General features: G+C 43.2%; 1 protein-coding gene across 1 annotated transcript in view; it reads left to right on the top strand.

The window, feature by feature from the left end:
* POU2F1 (POU class 2 homeobox 1) overlaps positions 1-24,435 on the top strand; it is a 67,251-nt gene that overhangs the window by 16,846 nt on the left and 25,970 nt on the right. The window contains 5 exon segments of the mRNA XM_077761764.1: positions 10,811-10,911; positions 13,919-13,972; positions 15,863-15,982; positions 18,338-18,464; positions 20,088-20,182. Coding sequence (XP_077617890.1) covers positions 10,811-10,911; positions 13,919-13,972; positions 15,863-15,982; positions 18,338-18,464; positions 20,088-20,182 — 497 coding nt within the window.

Here is a 24,435-nt window from a genome sequence, read left to right as displayed (position 1 = left end):
GGTGTGTGGATCTTGTGACCCCGAAGCCGCGGTTGTTACCGGGACACCCCGCCAGGCTCCGGATCCGCCCCTCGTTATCATCTCACCGCGCTTATTTCTGTCTCGTGCTCAGTATTTCTCACTCCTCGTGCCTCCTCCCCACACTGGAATGTACACTCTGTGAAGCCATGGTTCTCTCTCTCTTTACTCTTCTGTCTGTGCATCAAGAACAGCGTCTGCCACGTAGCTACTCCGTGTACTCAGTGAGTGTTTCTTTAACAGAATGAGTGAATAGGCCCGAGAACTAATTAAGAGCAAGGACTTTTTCTTGCTCATCTTTTTCTGACCTCAGTACTGGACACACCAGTGCCCAGTAAATGTTTGTTGAATGTAGCATTTATTCTTCCAGCAGGGTCTTTCTTCTGCATGATATTCCGGGTTCTCTTTAGTTTTTGTTTATACCTGAATAATTACATAAGAACAGAAAGTGCACATAAGCAAAACAATAGTCTCTCACTGCAGATGGGAGGTGATTCAGTCAGAACTTCCATGTGTAGCCATCCTATAAAGGTACAACTATTCATTTGAAAGGAGAAATTTCAGGGCGCCTGGGTGGTTCAGTCAGTTTAGCATCCGACTTCGGCTCAGGTCATGATCTCCCGGTTCATGAGTTCGAGCCCCGCGTCGGACTCTTTGCTGACAGCTCAGAGCCTGGGGCCTGCTTTGAATTCTGTGTCTCTCTCTCTCTGTGCTTCTCCCCGGCTCATGCTCTGTCTTCTCTCTCACAAAAATAAAATAACCATTAACATTTTTAAGAAAAAAAAAAAAGGAGAAATTTCAGGGCGCCTGGGTGGCTCAGTTGGTTAAACATCCAACTCTTGATTTCAGCTCAGGCCATGATCTTGCAGTTCATAAGATTCGAGCCCCGTGTTGGGCTCTGCGCTGGACGTGTGGAGTCTGATTAGGATTCTCCTTCCTTTTTTCTCTGTCCCTCCTCTGCTCACACTCTCTCAAAATAAATAAATAAACATTAAAAACAAGAAAGAAAGAAATTTCTTCCAAATTGTAAAGATGGACAACCCAGTTGGTACGAATTAGTTAATGGTTTAGGAAACAAACGAATAATCCCTTTATCTATATTCCAAAGTAGTCACTATTAGAATAGATTAAAAATCATAAAGCTAAGTATAGAGGTTTCAGATGGACCAGGTTTTTTTTTAATGTTTTATTTATTTTTGAGAGAGAGCATGAGCAGGGGAGTAGTGGAGAGAGAGAGAGGGAGACAGAATCCCAAGCAGGCCCTGTGCTGCCAGCACAAAGCCCCATGTGGGGCTCAAACTCACGAACCATGAGACCATGGCCTGAGCCGAAGTCAAGAGTCAGACAGACGCTTAACCGACTGAGTCACCCCGGCGGCCCACCGGCGGACCAGACTCGTAAGAGGCCATCACATACACTGCAGGTTAAGTCAAGTCCCCGTGTAATTAGCCAATGATACTAAATGTCACTGGAAGCAAAGTAGCCTCGGCACACGTGCAGTATATTTAATGTGGCTTCACTTTGTCCCCAACATTCTTAATTGGGGGGGGGGTAGGGGGAAGCCGCTGCCTATGACACTCTCCTTACAAGTAGGATCTTAATACATCTGAGAATAAAAAAGATTACCTCGCCCTTTTATATATTCAGGGTTTGGGTCTCCACTCACAGTAAATAATTTTTGATCCTCCTTTGAAGTTAGGGAATAGTTACAAATATTTTCCAGCATTCCAGAAATCTCAGTTCTCTGTAACCCACTTCTTTCCTGTGATTTAATTCTCTTTTGTGATGTGAGTGATTCGGATCCTGGGTCTGAGAACCACAGTAACACATCTATTTCCGTGCATTTAGCAGAAGAATCTGAGGCCGTGGACATTAGAAAAAGGAGATTTTTTTTCTCCTTGAAGTATCACAGTTTCCTTTAGACATAGTCGTATCCTGAAGAGATTGCAAAAATGTCCTGTAACTGTCAGTTTTCATTGCTGGCCTTAAAGAGTTGATCTATTTGAAAAACATTAACGGTATCCCCTATGTAAGGATTAGGTGTCCTGACTTCAGAAAAACTAGGTTGTACAGGCATCAAGCTTTGGGGAAAGATTATAGTTAGATTGGCCCTTAAAGTCTTCCTAGAGAGAGTAGATTCCAGGCTGCGCGTTGAGTGATGCCTGGGCCCGTGAGGCATAGAGGAGACGGCAGAGGGCGCCCGCGCCGGGCCCTGTTGTAAGGGGGCCGCCTTAGCTTTCTCTCTGGCTCCCCTTCCCGCCCCCCACTCTTCTCCTCCTGTCACCGTTCTGTGTCCCCTACTAGGTTGTGTCCCACTGATGCACTTTAACATTAGTGTTCAGAGGGTGTAGGTTTCCATCTTCGTTTGTGGAGAAACAATAGGAAAGGGGTGAGTGAGTGAACTTTCCCCTGCAAAAAACAGACGTGCTCCACACACGTTACGTAGCCGAAGTCAGTCTCCTACAGATCGCGCTGGAGATGCCATTGAAGGAAAAATGGAAAGGAAGGAAAAGTGAAAGTTGTCACAAGTTATCATACTCTTGATAGATAACGTGAAAAATAAAGATTATTATAGTTACTATTGACATTTTGATTTGTTTCTTGTTTTGAGGTCCCCCCCTTTTTTTCTGGCCAAATGTTGCTTTTATTTAATATGGCAATATTTCTCATAAGCTATAAAATTGGATTGATCCACTTTAAATTTTATTTTATCCTAAAATAGGTAAAACCGAATCAACAAGCTGTGAGGTAGAGACCAAAAGTTTGCGGCACCTGGTGGCTCAGTCAGTTGAGCCTCCGGCTCTTGATTTCAGCTCAGGTCGTGATCTCATGGTTTGTGAGTTCAAGCCCCGCGTCAGGCTCTGTGCTGACTGCGCAAAGCCAGCTTAGTACTCTCTCTCTCCCTCTCTTTGTGCCCCTCCCTCGCTCACTCACTCTCTCTCAAAATAAATAAACTTAAAAAAAAAAAACCCAAAAGCTCAAATTTCTTATATCCTCACCTTGTGCTACCTCCTTATGAGCCCGGCCTTAGCTGCAGTTATTGGCTGGCCACTTGGTTAATATTCTTTGCTGATTAGCGTTGAATTGCACTCCTTGGTCACAGGGCGGTCCAGCAGAAAGAACAAGGGAACAGAGTCCAGGGATTCTGAATTTCAGCCTGGCTCAGTTACCATCCAGCTCAGTTACCCCAGTGGGAATAGTTCTGTATATTTTTTGTTTTTCTCATTTGTAAACGAAGGAGGTTGATTGATTCCTTTGGTGGCCCCTTTCAGTGTTGCCTTTTCCCAAATGCCATATAGATGGGATCCTACAAATAGCTCTTGAGCCTGGCTTCTTGCACGTAGCATAGTATGTTTGAGATTCATCCGTGCTGTTGTGTGTGCCATGGCTCGGTTTTCTCCCTTCTCTGCCCCTAACGTTTCTGGAGAAGTACCAAGTGCGTCGCAGTAGTATTTAGAAAGTACAGATTATTGCATTTGGGTTAGAGAGCTGGGAACCGGGAAAAGGTAGCATGTGCGCTGTGCACTCCTTTTAAAGGGCTTGGAAAGCCTGAAGCCTGTGCAGAGCCGGGTGGTGTGGAGCCCTGACGCACGGAAGCCTGTGGTTGTGTGTATACTCCTTGAGTGCTGGGTACAAAGAGAAACAGAACTTCTGGGGAGATGAGGGCTCCCCATTTCTTGAACTCCGTCTCCACTGACGGGGCCTTCGCCGGAAGCAGCGCTGTCCCGGCCACATCCCTTACCGTCCCCAAACCTCTTCTCTTGTCTGGAACTGGTCTGCCGTGTTTCTGTTTTGCTGTTTGTATTTTCAGAACGCGCCTGCCTTTTGATTAGTGAGAAGAGTGTAGCTGTCCGATTGGAGGCCCACCACCTCCCTCTGCTTTACGTGTTTTCTCTCATTTGCATGTAAGAAATGCTCATTCCGTTATGACCCTCTACTTCTCACTCGTAACTGTGTCTGCTCATTTCCTTCACTTCCTCACCCATCTTTTCACCTCCTCTTGTTCTTGTGTCTGCAGTGCATGCCTTCCCCTAGAACCTTCCCTCCAAACCTCAAGATACGTGTGGTGTATGAGCGCACGGACCTCCCCTCCACCCCGGTCTGTGCTCAGGCCCACTGCTGCCAGGCTTACGAAAGGAATGACCCCGCTCACTACTTTGGATTCATTACCACCCGCTTTTTCCTTTGCTCTTTGCCATCTGGATGTGACTCCGAAATTGTACTGCAGCTGCTTTGTCACTGCGGCTGTTTCCGTGCTTCAGCGTGAACGTGATACTTGTGGAAACCTGCATGGAAACGTGTATGTGTAGTTTAAACACTCCTGTGTCTACCACTCTGGCCATGAATGGGGCTGTGACCAAGTCCCTGGAGGCCAGTGTAGGGCCACCCTGGTCACAGGCCCTTCTTCTGTCCCAGAGGTAACAATCATCCTGAATTCAGTGTTACTGGTCACACTGCTTTTCTTTCCAAACTTTTTGCATCTGTGTATTTACTATCCTCAAATAATACTTAGATTCATCTGTTCCCAGTACATAAACTGAATCATACTATGTTCTGACTGGTTTCTTTTGTTCAACATTATGTTTCGGAGATTCATCCAAGTTACTGCATAGGTCTGTCATTTATTTCCACTGGATATAATACCCCACTATATGAGTACATCACAAGTTTTCTATCCATTTTATTAGTGATGGACATTTGGGTTGTTCTTAGGCGTTTGCTACTCCAGACATTACCGCTGTAAGATACTTCTGTGCTTCTCTCTCAATGCACATGCATGGAAGTCACCGGAGCTTACTTGGTAGTGGAATTGCTGAACTTACCCCAGTGTCACTCCGTGTTGCCAGCACTGGCTTTGCCTGTTTAAACTCACATCAGTGAACACCCGGTGTGGTATTGGTTTGGGGAGTGGAACCCAGCAGAATACCCAGTGAGCCTTCCTCACCCCCGGCAGCCCGCAGCGTGTTCTCTGTAGTTACCAGTCTCTCATGGTTTGCCTCCAGTTTCCAAAGCATTTGCTGGTTTACGTTGCTACCAACAGCGAAGAAGAATTTCGGTCTCACCAAAACTTGGTATTAACCAGCTTTGTAAATTTAGCCAATTTAATGGGCATGAAGTGGTATTGTATTGGTATTTTAATTTGTATTTACCTAGTTTCCAAGGACACTTGAACCTCTCTTCTAGTGTTTATGTGCCATTTATGTGTCTTTTGTGAAATTCCTATTCATTGGTTTTTTTGCCCATTTTTTTTCTATTGGGTTGACTTTTTAAAACGGATTCATAGGAGTTCTTTGTATGTTCTGTCCTTTGTTGTTTGTATGTTTTGCAAATATTTCTTCCTTCTCATTCCTTCTCATTCTCTTTATGTAGTCCTTTGATGAGCAGAGCTTTTAATTTTGAAGTAAACTTATGTCCTTTCAGTTTTGGGGTCTTAATAAACAAATCCTTCTTTTTCCCAATTTTGTAATGATATGCTCTTAGTTTGTCTTCTGAAAAGGTAATAGTTTTGTACTTCACATTTAGGCCTTTAATCCTTCTGAAAATATTTTTTTTCTTGCTTGCTCTCTTTTTTCTTCATTATTTCTTTTGTTATGATATGAATTGATCTAATTTCATTTGTTTCCCAATGGATGCCCAGTTACCCTTTTATGAAAACTCCGGCCTTTACTCAGTGACGTGGAGGACTCCTTATCGTGTTTCAAGTGTCTGAAGATATGTGTGGCTGTTTCCAGATTCTTCTCCGGTCTTTTCACCCTGCACTAGTGCTGCACTGTTCTAGTCGCTGTTGTTCTGTGGTAGCTCATGGTTGAGGGGCACCTGGGTGACTCAGTCTATTGGTTAGGCGTCCAACTCTTGATTTTGGCTCAGGTCATGATCTCACAGTTCGTGAATTTGAGACCCACATCAGGCTTTGCAGTGACAGTGTGGAGCCTGCTTGGGATTCTCTGTCCCTCCCCCACTCTCTCTCTCTAAAAAATAAACATTGAAAAAAAACCTTTAGATTTTCATATGAAATTGCTTTGATTCCATAGATCAATTTGGAATGAACTGATATCTTTACAGTGTTGAGTCTTCTAGTAAATGAGCATTTATTTATGTCTTCTTTATAATTTTCAAATAAAGTTTTATAATTTTCCACTGATGAGGACTTGCTGTAGGTTGATAGGTTTATTCCCAGGATTGTATATTTTTGGAGTGTTAAAATTGTTAAGAACTGTTTTCATTTGGCATATGAAAACAGTTTTAAAATAGATTTTGTGTGCTGTAACCTAATTAAACTCTCTTTTTCTAGAAATAGAGCATTAGGTTCCTTAGGATACTCCATCAGGTCATCTGAAAAGAAAGTTTTATTTCTTTTTTCCAGCTTCTATATTTTCTTTTCTTGCCTGGTTTTGTTGGCCGGGCATTCCAGTAGCTGGTACCCTTATCGTGTTCTTAAACTCAAAGGGAGTGCTTTTCACTCTTTATCAAGTGAAGGAAGTTTCTTTGTATTCCTATGCCTAGAGTTTTTATCATAAGTAGATCCTGAATTCTTCTAATTCAGTTAGAAGTTTCTAATTGAAAATTTCTAAATTCTAAAGATTTTCTTTATTCTTTGAGATGATTGTGTGCTATTCCCCTTATAATGAATGTGGTGCATCACATTAATTGGTTTTTTAGAAGTGTTTATGTTATTCATTTATTTATTTTAAAAGGTTTTTTTATTTATTTGCGGTGTGGGTGGGGAGTCAGAGTGTGAGAGAGACAGAATCCCAAGCAGGCTCCACACTGCCAGTGCAGAGCCTGACGTGAGGCTTGATCTCACGTCATGAGATCATGACCTGAGCCTAAATTAAGAGTCAGACCCTTAAATGACTGAGCCACCTAGGCATCCCCATTTTATCTATTTTGAAAGAAAGAGCACAAGCAGGGGAGGGGCAGAAAGAAAGAGAGAGAATCCCAAGCAGGCTCTGTCAGCACAGAGCCCTATATGGGGCTCAGTCTCACAAACTGTGAGATCATGACCTGAGCTGAAATCAAGAGTCAGATGCTTAACCGACCCAGCCACCCAGACATTCCACATTTTTTTACTTTTGTAACCCCAAACTAACCTTGCATTCCAGGAACAAATCCACCATAGTGTTTTTTAAAATTTAATCTTTATTTTAAGCAGGTGCCACAGGTAATGTGGGGCTTGAACTCAAGACACTGAGATCAAGAGTCGCGTGCTCTGCTGACTGAACCAGCCAGGTGCCCCCGTTGCATCGAGGTCTTAATATTTTATCTTATTAGATTATTTTTGCTAGTACTATTTAGGATATTTTTTATATGTTTGTGAGTAAAACGGACATGTATTTTTTTTTTCTTTTTATACTCATCTTTGTCAGGTTTCGGTATTGAGATTCTGCTGGCCTCATAAAACGGGTCAGGAATTGCTTACCTTTTCTCCTCTACGCTGAAAAAGTTGTATAAGAATGGGATTATTTGTCCCTTGGATTTCTGGAAACAAGCGGAGTAAAATTGTCTAGGTTTTCGTTTTTCCTTTTGGAAAGATTTTTACTTAGAAATTAAATGTATTCAAATGCTACGGGACCCTTTGGATTTCCTGTTTCTTCCTTGAGTCAGTCTTGGTAAGGTATGTGTTCGAGAAAGTAATCCATTTTTAAGTTTTAATTTTATTGGCATGAATTTTATTGGTTCACGATATCCTCTTTTAGCGTATCTGCAGCATTTTTTTATTGTGTCCTTCTTTCTGTTATCCTTAAATCATTTGCTCCTTCTTTATTTTTTCTTCCATTGTTCTAGAAGTTTATAATCTATATGATTCTTTTGAAAGAACCAAGTTGATGTTTGTACTATGTGGGTTTTTTTTCCCCCCTTTCATTAATCGTTGGTCTTTCCTTTTATTCCCTTTTATCTATTCTCTTTGGATTCATTTCTTAGCATTTGATCCTTTTCTGTACCATTCGATGGCAGTAAACTACCCTGTCCTTCCTTGTAGCTTTCTTTCGCCTGGTCCCCGAGTCCCACTAGTCCTACGGGATTTTGTTTCTGTTTTCAAACTGCTTGCTCTCTGGTTCCCTCTGTCTTTACATCTCCTAACGTAGGCGCCCTCTTATCTTCAGGCTTCGTTTCTCTATAGCCACCCTTAGCTGACTGGCAGTCTTACTCTCAGGATCCTACCCGTCCCTTCTCTGTGAGTGATTCAGCCAGGGGACCCTGGCCTTCTCTGTGCTCTTCCACCAACCAGCTGTGACATTTTGAACAATTCACTTAACATTTCCTTAATCTGTTTCTTCGCCTTAAAATAAGGAGGTTGGATTCAAGGTCTCCGAGGCTCACCTCAGTAACACTTTGCAGCGGCAACGTGATGGCATCTTTAGCTCTGGCCTGCGTCATTTGTAAACGCCTCTGGATCACTCTTCTTGGGGTTTCTCACGTGGATCACGTGTTTTGGGGTTTCTCAGACTCTGTATCTCATGTTAATCTTCTTACGTAATTCACCTTCTGTCCCAAACTGTTAATACCCCAGTCCCTTATTTATGCTCCTGTTTTCTCTGGCACACGTTTGGTTTGACTCCCAACACCCTGTCCCCTGTACCGTCTCCCTCCTCCAGCCTGATCTGTGTGTGTTCTTCTTTCCTTTTAGCGCAACTTTCGTCTTTACGTTTTACAAGAATGTTCTCTGTGGCGCCTCCTTTCTTCCATCGTTTCCTTCTAGTGGAGCCTCGGAGTTTTACTTAAAAAACAAAACAAAACAAAAACCTGCTTTTGCATCTTACATCTCTCTTTATCTGAATTGAATTTATCTCGGTTTAATTGAATTGTCCGAGAACGTCCTTTCACTTTGCTAGCTTTGGATACCACGCCTCTACGCGTCCGCCCAGGAGTAGAGACGGGACGCATACATAGTCTTACCTGCGGGCCACTGAGAGAGGCTGGGGTCCAGGGAAGGAAACCAGCCAGTCTTGCGTTGCATGGTGCCTCATGATTCACAAGCTTCTTATTTTTGTGGGAACTTGAAAGTGGAACCAGGGTAGAGAGTTTTCAGGATCCCCGTGGGAGTACAATATTTGGTTCCGGAAGATTTCTTGCATTGGTGATGTGTTCATCAAGTGCTTGTCTCTGTTTTTTCAAAATCTCGTCTTCTTTTCGCCTTCTGCGTTTGTGTAATGCCTACTGAGCAGAGCTCCCTCATGGTGCACAACCCGAAAATCTTAACGTAAGAAATGATTTTCTGCCCGGAGATGGAGACAGGCAGCTAGTGACAAAATGTGCAACTTTAAAATAATGAAACTTCTGTGTGTGGCTTATGAAGCCGACCCTAATTAATTACTGAAGTTTTATTTCATACTAGTTTCTCACTACTTGACACAAGTATGCCCCCTTTTAATTTGACTCCGTGCACATGTCTAGGTAGTTCTTTAATTTTCAATTCCTGGGAAGCTTTAGGAAAAACCTGTAAGAGAACAATCACTGTGAGGTTTTAAGTAGGTGAAATATATGGACACTCCTTTTATAATTATCTCACGGAAACCTGAAATAGTTCTTTTGAGTCATGTGATCTACCTCATTATTCTTATTAAAGTGATACATGGGCTAGAAATTGGAGTATATAAGGGCAGCGGTCAGAAATACTCCTTTAATGTTCCGGCTTGTGCCATCCTAACAGATGGGTTGTCTGAGTGGAAGGAGATGGAAATTTGGTACCACATTGACGTGCTCAGTGATTGCTGCAGGTTCCTGTCGTCGGTTATATTGTATTGCGTACAAAGAATTCTGGCTGTTTCTTAAGTAATATCTGGATATTGTAGTTTGAAAACAATGCGTTATATTCTTTTTTTTTTTTAATTTTTTTTTTAATGTTTTTTATTTATTTCTAGGAGAGAGAGAGAGACAGCGTGAGCAGGGGAGGGTCAGAGAGAGAGGGAGTCACAGACTGAAACAGGCTCCAGGCTCTGAGCTGGCAGTCAGCACAGAGCCCGACGCGGGGCTCGAACCCACGAACCGTGAGATCATGACCCAAGCGAAAGTCGGACGCTCAACCGACTAAGCCACCCAGGCGCCCCACAATGCGTTATATTCTTAAAACTATTTCTGAGTATTAGGATGATATGTCCTTCCAGAAATTGGTCCTATTCTAGCACCTGATTGCAGCATAAGTGGTCATCAAGCACAGATACAGCATTTAGAAGATTCTAGTTGTAGCAGAGCTCTTGCTACTTAGATGTATGCAGCAATTTGTACTTTGGAGATGAAGAAATTATTAAAACTAGTTTAGCATGTAAATGGCTGTGTGGCCATCAGATGGTCAGGTGTTGAAAGTCTAAGTTAAGAATAAACCGTCTTTGAAAGTCATCAGCGCATTTCTTCGGTCCACGCCAAAGATGGAGGAGGGGACCAGAAGAGCACTCCCGTCCCTCTTTGGAAGCCTGTCTTCTAGCATTCTTCCCCACAGTGACCCTGACAGTAGTCTCCTCCTTGATGCCCACAAGAGCCATGCTTCCTCTGACCCCACACACTGCGTTCACTTCCAAGTCCTCGAACGCTGTCTTATGACTGGAATTCATTTTTTGTATTTTTGTTTCTGTTCCTTAAGCTTAGTGTTTGTTTCTTTGTCTCACCGCCCTCCCTCGAGAAGAGAAATCATTTTATTGTACGTCCTTTTTCTTTTAAATCCCTCTCGACCTTGGAGGTACTTAGGAAAGTGCTTATACAGAATTGATGGCCGACCCATGCTGGTGACCGAGGTCTAGTGCTTTATTTCAGTTGAGTTTATTTTAATAGGTTCACTACTGTGCTTGCTTTCTAGGCACACAAACCAATGGTCTGGACTTTCAGAAGCAGCCTGTGCCTGTGGGAGGAGCAATCTCGACGGCCCAGGCCCAGGCCTTCCTGGGGCATCTCCATCAGGTAGAGCGCTCTGCTCGGCCCTGTGGGAGGGTAGAAAATGCAGGCATGAAATGTCGGGCCTGGGGAAGTTATTTCAGGGCGGGACTTTTTACATTGATTAAAGCCTATGCTAATCGCCTCTAATCGTGCCCTTCTGAATCGTCGGCTGGAATCCCGTAGCTTAATTGACCGTATAGCTATTGACCCCGCAGCTGTGTGAAAAAAGGAATTCTTTGTTACGACTGGAATGTATCTAACAACTGGTTGACTGTTTTTGTCACTGTGGGTCTGTGATGGCTCGCCCAACGCCCAACGTAGTGAATTACAAAGTTGTCCAAAAGGGTGTGGCCACCATTGCCTGAGACCTGCTGGGTGGGGCTCTCAGCTCAGAGTATGTCTTCATAAAATGTGTCTTCCTCTGTCTTCTGAGCTCATAAAATATGGTTTTAGACTACCTAAACTTTATATAAAAGGAGCTCCTGTGATTGAAACACCTGAAATTTTATTTTATTGTTATTTTTTTAATGTTTATTTTACTTTTGTGAGAGACAGGCGCCCCAACAGGTGAAATTTTAGTAAGTTGTCTCTCAAGCCCATTTATTCACAGATTCAAAGGGATAGTACGCAGGCAAATAATTAGCATCTTCTGCTAGAGGGAGGCCCTTGCCGACAGTCTCTTGCTCTGGTGTGTAGGTTTGTGTTTTTGAAAGTAGAGAAACTTCTACATGAAGCTTCTGGATAAAACAGTAAGATGATTTAGCACCTAAAATAAGTTAAGAATATATTATAGAACAAAAAATGTTACTTTCATGTTGATTATTTTTCTAAAAACATATTGTAGCCTCCAGCAAGTTTTCTGGTTTCTTAGAGGGATAACATTTTTGGTAGTCAGTTTATGCAGCACAAATTAAGCATCTGTCTGGCATAAATTTGTGATGGTCCAAACGTATTTAAAAAATCCGTGAAGGTACATACATGATATGCAGTCTTGCCTCCATTGGATCCAAATTCCAAGATGGGTACAGCTCCTGCATCAGCTACAGGGCCTCCAGCTCCCAATCACCACCTTTAGCAGGCCGCGGAGGACTTTAAATCAAGGAATTTTTTTCTTTTTTTTTATTTATTTCTAGGAGAGAGAGAGAGAGCGTGAGCAGGGGAGGGTCAGAGAGAGAGGGAGACACAGACTCTGAAATAGGCTCCAGGCTCTGAGCTGGCAGTCAGTACAGAGCCCGACGCGGGGCTCGAACCCACGAACCGTGAGATCATGACCCAAGCAAAAGTCGGATGCTTAACGGACTAAGCCACCCAGGCGCCCCTAAATCAAGGAATTTTAGAGGCACCTGGGTGGTTCAGTCAGTGAAGCATCTGACTTCGGCTCAGGTCATGATCTCGCAGTTTGGGAGATCTCGCAGTTTGGGCTGACAGCTCAGAGCCTGGAGCCTGCTTGGGTTTCTGTGTCTCCCTCTGTCTCTGTCCCTCCCTCCCCCGCTCATACTCTGTTTCTGTCTCTCTCTGAAAAATAAAGAGACATTTAAAAAATTTGTAAATTAGGGGCGCCTGGGTGGCTCAGTTGGTTAAGCGTCCGACTTCGGCTCAGGTCATGATCTCACAGCTCGTGGGTTCGAGCCCCGTGTCGGGCTCTGTGCTGACAGCTCAGAGCCTGGAGCCTGTTTCAGATTCTGTGTCGCCCTCTCTTTCTGACCCTCCCTGCTCACACTTTTGCTGTCTCTCAGAAATAAATTAAAAAAAAAATTTTTTTTTATAAATAAAGGGCAGCAATCTGTTTATTTTAGCTCTGAACTCTGTACTGAGCTCCATACCAACACTTACATTTAACTTTAGGGAACCTTGATATTATGTGATAACATCGAAAGTGGAACTCGTCGTCTTCATGACAGCGACACTACCACTTTTCCGGTCTCTCAGATGTGGACCCTGGAATAATTCATGACTTTTTTCTTTATCTATATCCAGTCAGGAGCCAGGACCCCCTGTGGTACCTTGCAGTACTCCACTGACCTTCCTACTTTCTGTGCCAACTGCTGCTACTCTAATTTATGCTTCCCTTATTCTACCCTAATTTCTATTCTTTTTCTTCATATATAGTCTTTCTTTATTTTCAGGATGTTGCCATTTTTGAAGAATACAAACTAGTTATTTTGTACAGTGGTGCTCAGTTTGGGTTCGGGGAGCAGTAGAACATAAGCAGTATCGTGTTCTTCGTGGATTACGCCAGAAGGCATGCGTGTCGTTACCGGCGACTTTACCGTTTGTAGTTAACAAGTCTCTGTGGAGAGACTACATGGGACTACATGATAGGAAATATCATGTTATTCCTCACATTTCACCCATTAGAGCACCCATTGATGATACTTGTCAGAATCAGTTATTAACATGGTTGCCAAACAGCGTCCCTTATCCTAATATAACCATGGTTTTAGCTTTCTGAAGGCATGAAATACATTTAATGTTATGATGGACTTTCATGTGTGGATTATAGGATGGAGTCTTTATTTCAGCCAGTAGTTTTGAGTTATGACTATAAATGTTGTAAAGACTTGACTGTGTAGGGGTACGCGCACACACACGTACATAAGGTTTTTACTGTGGTATACACATGAAAATTTTGAAATTAGAACAGGTAGGTAATTCTGATCGTTGATGATAATGTGTGTAAGTCGTTTGTTCTTATGTGTTCTTTATATAATGGCTGAATTAAGTTTGTAGAATCTGTGTGTCCAACGACTAGAGACAGGAAAGTCTAATACAAGTGTGGCAGGCCTGATGACGTGGATTTGGTGTGGGAAATCGTGTTCAGGAAAGAAATGTTAACAGCATTTTCTGGGGGGAAGTGGAGGAACCAGGAGCTTCCCCATCAAGTTTTTACTTTGTAAGATAGACCCCTTTGTATTCTCAGTTCTAACTCCGTGAACAGGCATTTAGTAGAGATTCTGGAAATGCTTGCTGATGTCAACTTGTAATGATGGATGTCGTGGCATTTATGGCAACTTTACCTGATTACTTGTAGGTCCAGCTCGCTGGAACAAGTTTACAGGCTGCTGCTCAGTCTTTAAATGTACAGGTAAGCTGGGTTGTGGGATTATGGGCCAGTTGTACTCTTTTCCCCATATTTTTCTGAGTTTTTGGTAATGAGCATGCAATAATTTTATAATAGGAAATACTTAGAAGCATTACCTTTTTTATTACCTAACGTCAGAAAGATCCAAGTAACGATAATCATTGACGATACATTAATGAAAATCTAGTTTGTGTTATACCGCCGTGAATGACAAAAGGTGAACAAGAGAAGTCTCCTTTCAGAGCTGGATGTGTAAGTTTAGTTTTATTTGGTGGGGGGGGTATGTAAGTTTAGCCCGCTGTTTCTGAGTTCTGCAGTGATAACACATGCCTGAACACAAAGCCAAGTAACTTTTAGATGCCTTTGGTGTGCAGGTGCCTTTTTACTTGTCATTTTCTAGTGTAGCGGAAAGAGCATGGGGCCGAGATGCAGAGGTTCTAAGGGTGCGTTCTAGCTCTGCCACTAAGTAGCCGTCTCACCTTTGGCAAGTCACCTAGCCTCCTGGGGCTCCTTTTCCTTACATTTATTTAAGTGGGGGAGGTTTAGAAACGTGCCAGGCTCCCTCTCTGCTCTCAAGTACTACACTTCCAAGGTTTGCCCCCGAGCCTGTTGTAGTTAATTGATGGGCTTCATACAGTCAAAAAAATTTAAAAACAAAGCTTAAGTCTGGCCACTTTGCTGATACACAAACCATGCGGTAAAACGTGCAGAGTTCAGTTATTATGCGTTACTCCGGATTTCAGTCAATCTGCTGCTTCCTTTCGTTAGAGTGTTTAGGTAGCTGGCAGCCAAGAGGGGAAAGCCGCACGCCGAAAGGTTGATTTCAGTGTTGCTAATGACTGAAGACCTTGGGTTGAGCGTCCCGGGAACCCAGTGGAATATGGACCTAGTAACACATGGAGCAAGAAGAGAAAAGAAAAGGAGATAATGTGACCTTCCTTTCTGCGGGAGAGGAGGCAGAAAATTGCCGTGGTTGCCATGGTAAAGTTTGTCCCTTGGAGAGATGTTGGCAAACAGGCCCTATCTCCTGTGCGGCATGTTTACAGTCCTGCACTGTAATTATCTCGCAGTGACTGGCAGCATTAATCAGAGCCTTTATGTTAATTAGCCTTGCTGCGGTCCCCAAAACAGGTGGTAGGAAATATGCAAATCTATGCAGAATTTTAATGCTCTGCATAAGCAGTTTTAATTACCATAAAATTTCCTCTTAGTGTCCCTTTTAGGAGTGTGTTCTCTTTCCCTCTTGACTGCGGCAGTTCCCTCCAAACTTGTGCGTTACTCGATGAGACATGCGAAATTTGCAGTTATTTTAGGTGTTAGATGAATAGCTCTGTGGGTCAAGTTGTCAGCTCTGAGATGACGTACGAGTTGTTTCAGGCCAACCACCAAATACACCTCAGGATGCTGGGGTGGAGGGGCCGGTGTAGACACGGGTTGAGGACGTGCGTTCCCTTCCTCCTTGTTTCTCAAGTTGAAATTTGGGTTTCTGAAAAATTCGGTTGATTTGTGGTGGACCCAATTACGTTTTCTTCTTAAAAGTTGTACGTGCAGCTTTGCTGGTCTATACCAGCAACTTGTGCCATGGGCAGTTTTTTTATATTTTATTTTTCTACTTTTATGTGTTCCGTATTTGATCGTTTCTTTCTTTTATAGTTAGGAAACAACAAATCATAAATGGGATTTTTTTTAAAGGAAGAAAAAGTCTAAAAACTTCCTATGTTAAAATTAGGAAGATACAAAGATTAATAAGAAAGGAAAAGAATGAAACTAGAAAACTCCTGACTAGATAAATCCATGTTGTAAGCAAATCTTAAAATACGGAGTTGTAGGTAGTATAGTTTTTGATCGGTTACTTGGAATCTCTTATCCTCCCTTCTCTCCCCCCGACCCCAGTCTAAATCTAATGAAGAATCGGGGGATTCACAGCAGCCAAGCCAGCCTTCCCAGCAGCCTTCAGTGCAGGCGGCCATCCCCCAGACCCAGCTGATGCTGGCTGGAGGACAGATAACTGGGGTAAGTTTTCCCTGTCTGCCGTAGCACTTATTTTTATTGGTAATAAATCGGCCTTTGTAAGGCTTTTTACTTTCTTAAGCTTTTAACTTTCTTGGGCTTTCTTAAGCTTTTCACTTTCCAGCTGTCTTTGCTCTAAGACACCCAAAATATTCTCGCAGTGTTGGACATTTGTCGGTCAAGTTATTTCGCAGGTGGAAAGGCTAGGAGAGTGGTAAGGAAGAGTTGTTATTCAGTTCACATCACATCGACCCACACAGTTTTTAATTTCCTTTATTTTAGTTAAGTGTGTTTTGGAAGTTGCTAAACTGTTTTAAATACCCCTCAATGGAGATTAATATGTTTATTATATAAAATATAAAAATGTATCTTGACAGCTATTACGTTTTTGAATGGTTTGATTTTGAATCTTATGCCTCGAATGTATTGGACCCTTTTAGAAGGAGGGTTGTGCCACTAAGTGAATGCACATGCACTTAAGAATATATTTCAGGGTAGGACGCCTTCTGACTCAGTCGCTAGAGTATGCAGCTCTTCATCTCGGAGTTGTGAGTTCGAGCCCCATCCCGTGATGGGTGTAGAGATTACAGGGAAAAAAGGCTTTAAAAAAAAGTATACATTCCAGGGTTCCTTCTTGTCCGATCGGAACATGCCACCAAAAGGAAGGCAGAACTCACTACTCTGTGTTTCAAATAAGTTGCATTATGAAAGCAAGTTCAAATCTGCTCTAAATACATTTCCTGTTTTACTCTTTGGATTTGTTTTGGGTGATTAGCGTCTCCAATAGTAAGAGACCCTTGGGACTCCAGGTTCCTGTGGCTGGAGCCTCTACTAAACCTGGGCTTTAGGATTCATTTGCATGTAAAGAGAGCCGCTGTCACCACCTGTTTCACGGAGATAATGTGTTGGAAAGGGATAGAACGTTGTAGGGACCCTGTGCTTTCAGTACAGAAAAGCCTGCGTTGGGGAGGGGCTGCAGGGAGACTTGGAAAAGAAACAAACGGAGCGCCTATGCCTCAGTCCTATGTTAGGGCACAATGGGATGGCGGGTACGGCGGGTCGTGCTCGGGAAGCAGCTGGGCCTTATCGGCCTTCCCGCCGCCGACCCCGCACCCTTGCTGCCCATTCATCCCACTTGCCGCGCAGCTGGGTGTCCGTTTCTTTTCATACCCTGTCCGCGTGGATTCTTCCTTCCCGTGTTACTAGTTACTCTCTTGCCTCAACCTAGAGCCCGGGACAAGCTGGAGTGACTGTTTGAGTCCATGTTAATGTAAACGTCCCGCTAGTCGCGGTGGCCTGGTGGCCCGGCAGCGCCTCGGCCCCGTGCTAACCGCGTGCCCCGGGCGGGCGAGGCCTGACCNGCTCCGAGGCGGACGAGCCCGCGGGCCACAGCTCGACTGGACGCCGGAGCAGAGCCGGCACCGACACCGCACGGTCTTGCAGACCGCTGTAGAACACGCTTTTTCACGATAATGTTTTCACTGCGGCCACTTTCTTCATCAAATACATTTTTAACATAAGCTTTGAGACCCTATGTTGACATTATTCTAATAAGACAGTGTGTATGAACCACATTGAAGATTATTAAAACACTCGACCAATATAATCGGTTTAGTATGTTATGGATTATATTTTTACATGGACACCTATTTTTAGGTATTTTTACACTGATTTCTCAGTTGAATGAGGCTGGTATCAAATTAAGATTTTTTTTTTAATGTTTGTTTTCTTTGTTTTTGAGAGAAAGAGCGGGGGAGGGGCAGAGAGCGGGAGACACAGAAAGCGAGGCGGCTCCGGGTTCCGGGCTCCGAGATGCCAGCAGAGAGCTCAGCGCGGGGCTGGAACTCATGAACCACAGGATCGTGGCCTGAGCCGGGGTCGGGCGCTTAGCCGACTGAGTCACCCAGCGCCCCTAGGCTGGTGCCACGTTTACGGAATCATTCTAGATATTTTCATTTATTGATGCGGTTTCAGACACAGCACTCTGAATTTTTACTTAAGAGAAAGATCAGTTGAATATTTAAAACCCCAACATACTCTTTTCTCACTTGATTTTTAAAATCTATACTGATCCCTAGATGTTAAAACATCCAACTGTAACCGTTTGTTCTGAAGTTACTGTCGAAAACTCGCTTTGGCAGGAGTCCTGACATGGTGGACGCCGCACAAATAGCGAGTCCTTCCCGCGGCTCTGGATTCACCCGCTGTGTGAACGTGTGAACATACGCGGAGCCCATCCTGTGTCACAACACGGGAAGCATGCAGAATACGGACTCAGAGTCCGTCGCCTGGGAACCTTATGACCCAGCGAGTTTTTACCTCGGGTCTCCAACCCACGTTTTCATTCCCATTCTCTAGGATCTGCAGCAACTGCAGCAGCTTCAGCAGCAGAATCTCAACCTGCAGCAGTTTGTGCTGGTCCATCCGACCACCAACTTGCAGCCAGCGCAGTTTATCATCTCACAGGCGCCGCAGAGCCAGCAGGGTAAGCTTCTCCACGGCACCCGCACCCGGCTGCTGCGCCGCACACACCGACTGCTGTCGTTTTCATGGCTTTATTAAATGTAACTGTAAGCTCAGTGTTCGTGTTAAGAAAAATATAATTTTTAGGGGCGCCTGGGTGGCTCAGTCGGTTAAGTGTCCTACTTCGGCTCAGGTCATAATCTCACGGTTCGTGGGTTCGAGCCCCACATCAAGCTCTTTGATGTCAGCACAGAGCCTGCTTGGGACTCTCTGTCCCCTTCTCTCTCTGCCTCTCTGTCTCTCTCGGAAAAAATAGAAAAGAGGGGCGCCTGGGTGGCTCGGGTCATGATCTTGCTGTCTGTGGGTTCGAGCCCTGCGTCGGGCTCTATGCTGACAGCTCAGAGCCTGGAGTCTGCTTCAGATTCTGTGTTTCCCTCTCTCTCTGCCCCTCCCCCGCTCATGCTCTGTCCCTAAAAAATAAACATTAAAAAAATTTTTTTAATAAAAAAAAAAGGAAACTCTTTGGTCTTGCATATCACATATTGAAGGTCGTCCTTTACTGCCTTTCGTCTGTTCAATCTCTGGGGGGGGAGCCAAGAGTTTGGTCAGAAGTCTAAATGAAATCTTTCCAACATAAATTATTTCTAGTATTTTGATAGTATTTCTTGGGAATGTATTTTAAAAATGTGGGCTGAGCATTAAAAGCATATGCTTCTAACCATCATTTGTTTCCTTTAAAAGTTTGGGAAGGAGAGAGTGTCATATTAGAAATTACAAAGTTTTGAGTTACAAAAAACACGTTTGAGGCCTTTTAGTGATCAATGCTGTTGTGTAATTTCTGTATCAAACAAGTTCACTCTTTGTTTGTAAGGTTAGTTAGTGTAGAGAGATTCAGGATATCGAGGCTCCCCCCCAAGGAACATGCGTCCGTTGCTACCAGTTTCTTGTTGTGTCCTTTAGCCTTTTTCGTCTTGATCATTCATCCCAAAATCTTTCATTGTGTAAATACCGATTCCGCTTAATAGGTAGCTTGCTGCTTTCATTAATCAGTTCTCTGGCCCAACATAGACTGGCAGTTTCTGATGGGTCCTGGGTTAAGAAGATGAGCTCTTTTTAGAGTTTCAGGCTTGCTTCCATTTAGAATACTTCCTCATTTTCATCCATTCCTTACTAAAAGGATTGGCCAGTCAGATCATCAGACAGGTTATCAAAGATATGTATCAGTTTTAGGTTATTTTTTTAATGTTCATTTATTTATTTTGAGAGAGAGAGACAGCACGGGTGGGGGAGGGGCAGAGAGAGGGAGAGAATCCCAAGCAGGCTCTCTGTTGTCAGCACAGAGCCCAGTGCAGAGCTCCATCCCGCGCACCATGAGATCATGACCTGAGAGGAAATCAGGAGACAGACGCCCAGCCGACTGAGCCACCCAGATGCCTGTGTCAGTTTTAGTGTTATATTCCCTCTCTTCCCGCCCAAGCTGCAGTTCATAAGATTGAATTTTAGAAAATAAGACATTAAGAATTTTAAGACTGATAAGGCTATCGAGATCAGTTGGAAATTTTCATTTCACTCTCTTATTCTTTATTTTCTCACATGTTCAAAGTAACGCTTAGTGTGTCTGACAGGACACGTTTGTGTTTTACAGGCCTCCTGCAAGCGCAGAATCTTTTAACACAACTACCTCAGCAAAGCCAAGCCAACCTCCTCCAGTCGCAGCCAAGCATCACCCTCACCTCCCAGGTCAGTTTTCTCCCACTGAGGGTTACTTTCTCTTACCTGAGGTTTTGAGGGACTCCTGGACTTGGTTTAATTAAAAACACAACAAATCCCCACAGAACCCTAATTAAAATAATCCACATAGTTTTCACAAACTGAGCAAAAATTCACAGCAGGACTTACCAGCTTGATAAAGCAATCCTATCAGATTGATGTCGTCTTTGAAAATCTTCAAGGAGTTCCTATTTTCTTATATATTTATAAAAAAATAACTGTTAGTGACAAGTGAGTATGGAGTCCCAGCTAGTTGCCCACCCTCTCCTCCCCCCCTCCCCTCTGTCGTTGGCAGTAGAGATTACCTCTTGCACTGGAAACCCACCGCTTTCGTTAGAACACCTCACTGCCCTGTGCCCTTTCTAAGAAACTCCAAAGAAGTTCTGATCTCTGTTTTCTTTCTCTCAACTTTGAGGTGTTGCTTCAGCTCATTTCTACCAAAGTTTAACTCTATAATAAAGTATAGGTCTAGACATCTTGAGATGGAAGCTTTGGACCTCTTTTATTTCTTTATTTTTAAAAAAAAATTTTTAATGTGTTTTATTTATTTCTGAGAGAGAGAGAGAGACAGAGACAGAGACAGCATAAGCAGGGGAGGGTCAGAGAGAGAGGGAGACACAATCCGAAACAGGCTCTAGGCTCTGAGCTGTCAGCACAGAGCCCAACATGGGGCTCGAACCGACAAACTGTGAGATCATGACCTGAGCCGAAGTCGGACGCTGAACCCACTAAGCCCCTCAGGCGCCCCTGGACCTCTTTTATTTCTTAACCAGCTGTGACTCTGAGCACGTCATTTCAGTTCTCATCTGTAAATTAGGTAATTACACTGGCTGATCCCGAATCCCTCTTCAGCTCTGATTCACTTTGTCTGTAATCTTGGAAGTTCTAACTAACACATGGCCAGATTTGACAAAGTTCAACATCTTTTTATGAAAAGGAAAAAACCATGAAAAAAACCAAAACCTCTTGCACACTAGGAATAGTTTTCCAACCTACTGAAAGGCATCTGCAAAAAAACCAAACAAACCCTACATCATACTTTCCCGTTAAGATCAGGAGTAAGGCAAGGATGTCCACTGTTAACCACTTTTTAAAAATATATTTATTTAATGAGGGGCGCCTGGGTGGCTTAGTCGGTTAAGCGTCCGACTTTCGCTTAGGTCATGATCTCGCGGTTCGTGGGTTCGAGCCCCGCGTCGGGCTCTGTGCTGACTGCCAGCTCAGAGCCTGGAGCCTGTTTCAGTCTGTGACTCCCTCTCTCTCTGACCCTCCCTTGCTTGCGCTGTCTCTCTCTCTCTGTCTCCTAGAAATAAATAAAACATTTAAAAAATTTAAAAAAATATATATATTTATTTAATGAGAGAAAGAGAGAGTGTGTCTGTACAAGCAGGGAAGCAGCAGAGACAGAGGGAAAGAGAATCCCAGGCACTATGTGCAGAGCCCGACACGGGACTTGATCTCACGAACTATAAGATCACAGCCTGAGCCGAAATCAAGAGTCAGGTGCTTAACTGACTGAGCCCTCAGGCGCCCCAACTGTTACCACTCTTATTCAGCATTTTACTGGAAGTCCTAGCAGTGCAAGAAGACAAGAAAAAGAAAGGACGGACCTAGAGATTAGGAAGGAAGATGTAAACCTGTCTTAATTGGTAGAGGGCATGATTATCTATGTTAAAATCCTAAGGAATCTACAAAAAACTGCTGGAGTTAGTGAGTTTAGCAAGTATGTAGGATACAAAGTTGGTGTTAACAGTGATCATCTGGAAGTTGAGCTTAAGAGGAAAAATATTTACCCTATTTACAGATAAAGTTAACAAAACATTTGTAAGACTTATACATAGCTTTCCGTGTATATTTTTCTACAAGATATTGCTGAGTGAAGTTAATCAAGACCCATATCAATAGAGAATATAATGTGTTCACGAATCGGAAGACTTGGGTTGTTAAAATGTGAATTCTTGGGGCACCTGGGTGGCTTAGTCGGTTAAGCGTCCGACTTTAGCTTGGGTCGTGATCGCGCGGTTCGTGGGTTCGAGCCCCGCGTTGGGCTCTGTGCTGACTGCCAGCTCAGAGCCTGGAGCCTGTTTCAGTCTGTGACTCCCTCTCTCTCTGACCCTTCCCTGCTCACGCTGTCTCTCTCTCTCCTAGAAATAAATAAAACATTTAAAAAACACTTTTAAGGGGCGCCTGGGTGGCTTAGTCGGTTAAGTGTCCGACTTTCGCTTAGGTCATGATCTCACGGTTCGTGGGTTCGAGCCCCGCGTCGGGCTCTGTGCTGACTGCCAGCTCAGAGCCTGGAGCCTGTTTCAGTCTGTGACTCCCTCTCTCTCTGACGCTCCCCTGCTCATGCTGTCTCTCTCTCTCTCTCCTAGAAATAAATAAAACATTAAAAAAAATAAATACATAAATAAAAAAATAAAAAACACTTTTAAAAAATAAAATGTGAATTCTTTTCCAAATTGATCTATAGAGTCAACACAATTCTGATCAATCCCGGCAGGGTTTTTTAAATAGAAATTTGCATCATGTTTCTAACATTTATATGGAATTGTAGAGGACCTAGAAAAATCAAATGGTTTTGAAAAGTAAGAAAGTTGAAACACTACCTCATGTCAAAAATTATTATAAAGCTTTGGTGATGAAGACAGCATGATAACAGCATATGGATAGAAATGAAATAGAATAGAAGGTTAAAGTAGACCCACACATCTATGGCCAACGCATTTTCCACAAAGGTGCGAAAGGATTTCAGTGAGAAAAGGAAAGTCTTTGGTTATCCGTAGGCAAAAACAAACAAACGAAAACCTTGATTCTTATTTTACACAATTTACAGTGATTACTTTGGAACGAGTATAAGACCTAACCTTCCAGAAGAAAACTTGGGAAAAAATCTTTGTGCCCCTGAATAAGATAATGATTTCTTAAATAGGACACAAAAACACTATTCATGAAAGAAATAAATTGATTAATTTCATAAAAATTAAAATCTTTTTGTTAAAAGCATAAAAGAAAAGCCACAGACTGGAAGAAAATAGTCTTCAGATTTAAATCTGATACAAGAGGTGCGTCTAGAATTTATAACGAATTCACACAACTCAATACTAAGACAACCTGATTTTTAGAAAGGGGGGGGGAGATGCAAATTATTTGTAAATACTTCACCAAAGAAGGCATGTAAATGCCCAGTAACCATGTAAAAAGATGCTGCAAATGATTAGTCATCAGGGAAATGCAAATGAAATATCACAGCACACCCACTAGAATGGGCAAAATTAAAAAGGCTGTGACAATACCAAGTGTAAAGCAACTGGGCTTTTTCTATATAATTAATGGGGTTGCAAATTGGTACAAACACTGTGGAAGACAGTTTGGCAGCTTCTTATAACATTGAAGATGCATGTACCTTATGACTGCAATTCTACTCCTAGAAATGAAAGCATGTGTCCATGCAAAGACCCATATGTAAATGTTCAAAGCAGTGTTATTCATCGTCACACCAAACTGGAAATAACCTAAATATCCATCAGCTAATGAGTAGGTTACATAATTTCTGGCATATCCCTATGATGGAATGCTAATCAGCCATAGAAAGAAACAGACTTCTGAAACATTTACCAACAGGTAGGAATTTTGGAAGCATTATGTTAATTGAAAGAAACCAAGCATAAAAGAGTGCACACAGTTTGATTCAGTGCGTATGGCGTTTTAGAACAGGCAAAACTATAGGGACAGAAATCGTACCAGTGCTTGCCAGGGGCCGGGCGCTAGGGAAGGGGACGGAGGGCAAAGAGCATAAAGAACTTTCACGGGGCGTAGAAATGTTCTGAATCGTAATTGTGGTGGCGGTTATATGACTATATACACTTGGCGCAACATCAAACTATATACGTTGAAATTGTGCGTGTCACTGTGGACCTGCTGCATGTAGAAGTCAGGCTGGAGTTTTGTGGGTGCCTGTGCCGGCCGCGCCTCGCTGGCCTGTGTGCTCCGCGCTTGGTGGCGGGGCTGCTCGGCTTCGTCCTAACTCCTGCTCACTGAATTCTACTCTGCCATTTCTAGATCTGGCCCAGCCCAACCTGAGGTTTCTGGAGCTGGGGTAACCTTTCTGTAACCACCCCACCTAAAGGTACCCAAGCTATTTTTAGTCCTTTATTATTTGAGAATGGGGCTCCTTCAAGCCTGGAGATGAAGTAACAGTCTGGTAGTTGAGGCTCACCTCTGCC

This window comes from Crocuta crocuta, unplaced genomic scaffold (genome assembly GCF_008692635.1).
Source record: "Crocuta crocuta isolate KB4526 unplaced genomic scaffold, BGI_CrCroc_1.0 scaffold243, whole genome shotgun sequence".
Lineage (NCBI taxonomy): Eukaryota > Metazoa > Chordata > Mammalia > Carnivora > Hyaenidae > Crocuta > Crocuta crocuta.
The sequence above is the reverse complement of the archived record's forward strand: the minus strand, read 5'-3'. Positions and strand labels throughout refer to the sequence as shown.